Here is a 6,715-nt window from a genome sequence, read left to right as displayed (position 1 = left end):
TGCTTCAGGTATAGAATTACATTTGATGTCTCGAGGCAAGTTTGCTTGTTGCCCTTCCTGCGCACTCCCATGAGAGAACACACTGGATGCAGAAAGAGTGAGCGTGCATGTGCCTTGTAAAGCACAGCCCAATTCCCACTCAGGGATCTAGAGCTACAAAAGGGAGGAAATAAACACACAGTACACTTCAAAAAAAGTACAAGAAGCTGACCAAGGGCCACCCTCACAACCCAAACCTGGCATTGTAGAGTGTACACAGTATTTGTCTAGCAGCTATGACCATTTTGCCCCATAGATCAACTTTACATTGACTCATTTAGTCAACATGTTTATCCAAATACACAAATTCCCCAGTAAACGGAATGTTAGAAACACATTTGTGGGATAAAGTAAACACTGATGAGCAATAACAATAATCTAATCATTTAGCAGATGTTCTGTGATTTTCAGTAGGGGATTTGAACCTGTGACCTTTTGAATGCAGTCAAAAGCTCTATCACTTAGCCATACCCTACTACAAGAATGGGAAGGGACCATTGGAATTGGTGCAAACTGTGGATTATATTAAATGCAGTACACAAGGGGTCCAATCCTCTTTGATCGGTCTTCTACTGTAAAGTAGTTTTATCTAATTTTAAAATATGTTTTATGGTATAGTATAGTTTTCTGCAGTGCATTACATATGATGGTGTTGTGATAGTATATGATTCAGTAGCAGCCTGCATTCTATGATCCATGGTCATATCAACAGACAAATCATCACTGACATCATATTTTACTGCATATCATACAGCCTGGACTTGAGAAGCTGGTATTTGATTCCTGTCTTAAAGCAGGATGTCAGAAACAGATGGAGGCTGTCTTCGGTCTGGACGCCTCTAAGGATCTCCTCCAGTGAGCTGGCCGCTCGCCCTGACCCTGACCACTGTTGTTCCTGTCATGGTTTGTGTGAGTGTGTGTGTTGTGTGCATTGTGCGTTTTGTTCAGACTACATCACATGCCCAAGCTCAATCAGCTGGAGAGCACTAGCACCTTCCGCCCTACCACCTCCTCCTCATACATGTTATGTAAGTCACAGTGAGTGAGCGCAGTGCACCATCTGGCACAGCTCTGCAGCCAGGCCACACAGCCAAGGCAGGAGTACATCCTCTGCTGGGGCCGGATCCCCCACTGCTGCTGCCTGTCAGTGACCTTTGAACCACAGGGTAGAGAGCGAGAGCTCCTCTGGAGCTTCCTGCTTGACACTTGAATGCTTGTAGACAGTCAGTGTTTCCTTGTGCTTTGTCACCATAGTGCTCCTGTTGACCCGCCCTTCGCTGCTCAATTTTCACTCCTCTGCAGAGCCCTCCAGATTTTTTTGTGTGGAAATGACTCGTATATTCTACATTTACCGGGTGTAATATTTTTCAACAGCGTATACAACTAAATGCAAAGCATAGCCTATGTGCAAATAAAAGCACAAGCTTATTGGAATATGAATTGAATAGGCTATGAACTGAGTAGTATTGATAAACACATTATCCAATGAAAAGTAAACGTTTGCCAAGGAGGGAGTGTTAGAAAATTCCCTGGAAAAAGATAAGAATTGTTCGACTCTGGACCTATAGGCTACACACCAATCCAAGACGTCTTTGGGACGGTCCTGCACAACCTTTTCTTCGCGGTGGGCAAAACTGGACGGAGTAAATGAGAACTGTAGTAACAACAAAGCGACGTGGGCTCCATGATGAAAGGATTTTGAATGGGAGGCGATAATTCTAACTGAAGAGAGGAAATCAATGTGGATGAAAACAAAGGCGAATCCAAGGCACAGCTATTTTAGATCACCGCATTGCTTTGACTCAGCTCACAATGAAATCGCACCCCCTCCCCAGCATGCTACCGCAAGAAATGACCGTTCTCCGACGTCTGCCTTATAATTAAAATGGTATTGTTTTCGTGGTATAGACCCACTGTTTAAACCTGAAAATTATGGAAAGGATACTCTGTTTCTAAGGAAAAATCTACGCGCAAGCATGGTCCCCTCAAGAGCAGGTGGATTCAGCGAAGTGGATACACAGTGCACAGCACAAGAAGAGCGCACCACAATTTTCGGACTAAACCTACAAAGAATGACATTCATTATGTTATCTGCTGTTTGATTTCAATTATGCTCTTTTTCGAATCGATATGTAGCCTATCAGAACTTCAGGATAGTCATCCAAGGGATGTGGTTTTTACGGAACTGACGGACGCACGTTTGGAGGAGACTAGTCTACTGAAATATTTGTGTCAGGTCTTCAAAAGGGAGATTTATTGGAATATATTAACATTTTCAAGGCAATTAGGACATCATCGTGTTTAAGGATGCCTGAAGCACTTGCGCCATCCCAAGCACTCTATATAGGAATGGAAGTGGTTATTGCCGTGGCATCGGTTATAGGAAATGTGATGGTGGTTTGGGCGGTGAAAATTAATAAGTCGTTGAGAGATACGACGTTCTGTTTCATCGTTTCCCTGGCACTAGCGGATATTGCAGTGGGAGCACTCGTCATACCTTTGGCCATAACAATTAGCATCGGACTTCAAACTCACTTTTATAGCTGCCTGCTCGTGGCGTGCACGGTTCTGGTCCTGACGCAAAGTTCTATCCTTGCGCTTCTAGCCATTGCCATTGACCGCTATCTTAGGGTCAAGATTCCAACCAGGTAAACGGCTCGGACAGGTGATGCATTAAATATATGTCCACTTTAAGGGGAAGCTGGTGGTAATGATGACAATGACTATTATAATAGCGATAACAGTGTTGTCTCGTGTGACAGGTCATAGCTAAATTAGTCTTGTTTCATGCCCCACCTTCTGCTAGCTGTCTCCTGTCACAGAGAGGATCTGACATGGCAGCATTAACATGATAGGTTACCGGAGCATAGGCTATCGCACACAGCTGTAATTAGCTCCCATGTTCCCAGGATTGCAACAGTATACGGCCAATAATGTGTTGTGTAGTTTGGATTTCGCAAATCAATGTCTGTGGATTTGGGCTGTTCTTGATTATAGTCCGTTGCACACCTTGCACCCCCCCCCCACCCCCCACCCCCCCCCCCCCCACCCCCCACGCTGAGCCATGCGAGAGTGTGGAGACAAAAGGCTAGCAGCTGCTGAAACGTGGGGGAAGATAACCCTGCTCATAAAGAGGGCGTTTTTCATTTGTTCCAGAATGCTGTCAGTGACACAGCTTTGCACTGAATCTTAAGATGATAATGCCAACACAGAGTACTTCAAGAATCTATCTGCCACTTTTGTCCTTCTGCCAAAAATTAGCAGTCTAATTAATCTTTGTTTGAGATGCTTCGGTCTGCAATTGAACTCTTCTGCTTGTAATTCCAATTCTCAAATTACCGCTAACTCCCCACACGTGACACAACTGCATACAGCTGGTCATGTCAGACTTAACAGTTCAGTTACACTGAAGTCCATCAGTCTTTCCTTTTGCATTCATTTAGTGTACTCCTGCATAAGAAAGTAACTTAACATTAATCCCCAAGTGAACAAAGTGGCCAAAGTAGATGAGTCTGTGGGCAATAATCTGTGCAAGGAGTTTTATGGCAATTATTCGATTTTTATGTAATCATACTCAAATTACTAAAAAGCAACTGAGGGCAGTTTAATTCACTTGATATAGACCTTTTACAGAATGTTGACGAAACTGTAATATCAGGACATGTTATATCAAAGATTGGACCTTGTCTACAATTCTGCATGACTCATAATTTAAGCATCTCATTCTGCTACTAGAGAGTGAGCTGTGCTTGTGTCATATTTTGCACACTCACAGTGTGATGCTTACAGTTTTCTTTAGTCCAAATTAAAAGTTTCTCTGAAACTTGATGCTCTTTTTTATCACTGCAAATACATTTCTGGGTTGAACCAACTGCATTAACGGCTTAATGAAGCACATACTTTCTTGATGAAGACAAGGAAGGAAGACACCAATCATCTCGCTTAACTTTCTGTTCTTTTGGCAATACAGCAAGTCAAATATTTATTCCGCTGTTGTGTTGCCATTATTTAATTTGTATATAGCTTTTATTATTTGTATAGCTTCATGTCAATGATTTGTCATTCGCACGCCGACAACTGTGCCACAGCAGCACAGAGTGGGGCACAAGTGCAGTGCTTCATCGTAGCTTGAAAGGAGGACTGGTTAGGCCTCGTTCTACGGATGTACAGTATCATTCCCTGGGAAACTTACAACAGACCATCCTAACATGTTCTCAGCACCTCAAACTCTTCACTCTCCCATCCCCTGTGATCTCACTGCAGCTTGTTGATAGACTTGTGATCTCTCAGAGCCTGCTGGCCATAAAACATACTTAACTATGAAAGATCCCACAGCCATGAAGCTGCACGGTCCACAACCAATAGACAGGACCGTGGGACTTAGATACTGCAGTGTGTTCGCTGCACAGAAGCTCTTCCTGTAGTAACTATCACTGCCCCGGAAAATTGGGTGCAATTTATTTTAGAAGGGATGAATCATCTCTCACAGAGACCCAAACACATGCCAGGGGGAAGATGAGAGCCCCAGAGGAGAACTGCAGTTTTTTCTTAGAACGATACCTGCAGCAATTCCAAGTCATGTAGCATATTTATGGTCCATGTCGCAGATTGGACAGTTTGATTGATTTGAGCTTGCAGGAAATCATTTTGCATTCTAGATAACCGTTTTTTTTTTTTTTTTTGCAGCTACAAACGGTTGGTGACCCCCCGGCGGGCGGGGGTGGCGGTGGTAGTGTGCTGGACGGTGGCTTTCATTGTGGGTCTCACCCCCATGCTGGGCTGGAACAACCTGTGGCGGCTACAGCAACAGAACGGCTCGCTGGACTCTGACCTGGTTATCACCTGCCAGTTTGAGAACGTCATCAGCATGGACTACATGGTCTACTTCAACTTCTTTGGCTGGGTGCTCCCTCCGTTGGTGGTCATGTTGCTCATCTACGCTGAGATCTTCTACATGATCCACAAGCAGCTCAACAAGAAGGTCAACAGCCACGCCGATCCCAACAAATACTACGACAAGGAGTTGAAGCTGGCCAAGTCACTAGCGCTCGTCCTCTTCCTGTTCGCCATCAGCTGGCTCCCCCTCCACATCCTCAACTGCATCACGCTCTTCTGTCCGGCCTGCCACAAACCCATGTTCCTCCTCTACATTGCCATCCTGCTCACCCACGGCAACTCGGCTGTCAACCCCATTGTTTACGCCTTCCGTATCAAAAAGTTCCGCACAGCCTTCCTCAAAATCTGGAAGCAGTACGTTTGTTGCAAGGAAGGACCGGCTATCGAAACCCAGCCAAGCGAGAGGAAGGAGATACCAGATCCCCACACAGACCCACTGCAACCTCCGCAGAAGGAGGTCATGAAACAGGATCCGGCCCAGAAACCCGCACTGCAGGCCCAGAATGGTGACCCGTCTCCAACAGGCAAAGAATCACTGGACATGCTGGAGCAGAAAAAGATCTAGGTGTAGGTATAGTTCAGTGCTATCAATGGAGATGAATGGGAATCTTGCCCACGGATATCATCGACCTCTTTTGAAATATTTTCAGAAAATGAGTTGTCAGTGACACAAAATGGCAAGCTGAGCGAGGCGTGGCAGCTTGCAGTCTTAATCTTATGAGACTCTTAAATCATGAACTGAAGACATGTTAATGTTGAAAAAGAGTACAAAAGATTAATGGTTAAAAGGGTCATAGAAACTTGCAATGTCTCTTTGATAAGAATACCACTCCATTTGTAACAAACAAGATATATGAGCTTTAAACATTACTTGATTAGTTGATTAGTGTATTCAAAAACATATATGACAAAATGTCTACAATAGAGTACAGATTATCAGATAATCACGTTTTTGAAAATAAACTGTCAATTACTGTCGGATTAAGGTGTTATATTAATCAAAAGCTAAGGTTATTCTCTAAATTACGTTTTGTATGAATGGAACAGTGGCTGAATATGAATGTATTGTCACTAAGAAAACTCCAGTAACGTTTCAACCACTCTAATACCTCATGTCGTCTTCAGGGTCTTAAATTAAATGCAAAAGTGCGGAAGGCAGGCAGGCAGTGTGCCCCTGGGCCAACCGATAAGGACAGCGAATGTGTTCTTGCTGATATGGGGGTTTTCTAAATCCCTTTTGAATTCTTTATTTCGTACGAAGGGGGACTCGGTTACACAGTGCTACAACGCGCCAATCCATTACACAGAGTTAGCAGAGTGGCAGGGGGTGGAATGTTCTACCGCAGGCGGCAGGCCACTCGTTTTATTTGTATGTATTTACATATATATAAAACAGTTCCTGACCGCTCTCAGGGGCTGGGTATGTGCATAAGTGGCCTGGCTGAACAATGAAAGGCACCTCTAGAAGGAAAGAGAAGATGCACTTAAGACGCATTTATACACCCTCTTTGTAGGCTGTTGATAAGAATTTGATTTTTGATTCTGCTCAATCATGCTCCCCGTACATACTGTACATTGGCGAGTAATCTTTGTTAAATGACGACGAGGCCATAATCGCAACTGTAATAGGCCTTGACTGTGACTGAAGACCTAGAAAAGACGACATAGAGATTGTGAATTTACTACAGTATATCAGAGCCGTTTTCACAATTCACTAGTTTAGGTTTCTGGAACTCAGTATTTGAACTTTCATTTTTCCATTTCACTGGCAGTGAAGTCT

General features: G+C 43.9%; 1 protein-coding gene across 1 annotated transcript; it reads left to right on the top strand.

The window, feature by feature from the left end:
* Positions 1–1,578: 1,578 nt before the first annotated feature.
* Positions 1,579–5,775, top strand: adora1b (adenosine A1 receptor b). Its single transcript, XM_047040240.1, has 2 exons — positions 1,579–2,687; positions 4,726–5,775. The coding sequence occupies exons 1-2, from the start codon at positions 2,347–2,349 to the stop codon at positions 5,498–5,500; spliced, it is 1,116 nt and encodes a 371-aa protein (XP_046896196.1). The 5' UTR covers positions 1,579–2,346; the 3' UTR covers positions 5,501–5,775.
* The last annotated feature ends 940 nt before the right edge of the window (positions 5,776–6,715 follow it).

This window comes from Hypomesus transpacificus, chromosome 18, assembly GCF_021917145.1.
Source record: "Hypomesus transpacificus isolate Combined female chromosome 18, fHypTra1, whole genome shotgun sequence".
In the NCBI taxonomy this organism is placed as follows: Eukaryota; Metazoa; Chordata; class Actinopteri; order Osmeriformes; family Osmeridae; genus Hypomesus; species Hypomesus transpacificus.
Note: the sequence above shows the minus strand (reverse complement) of the source record. Positions and strands in the feature narration are given on the sequence as shown.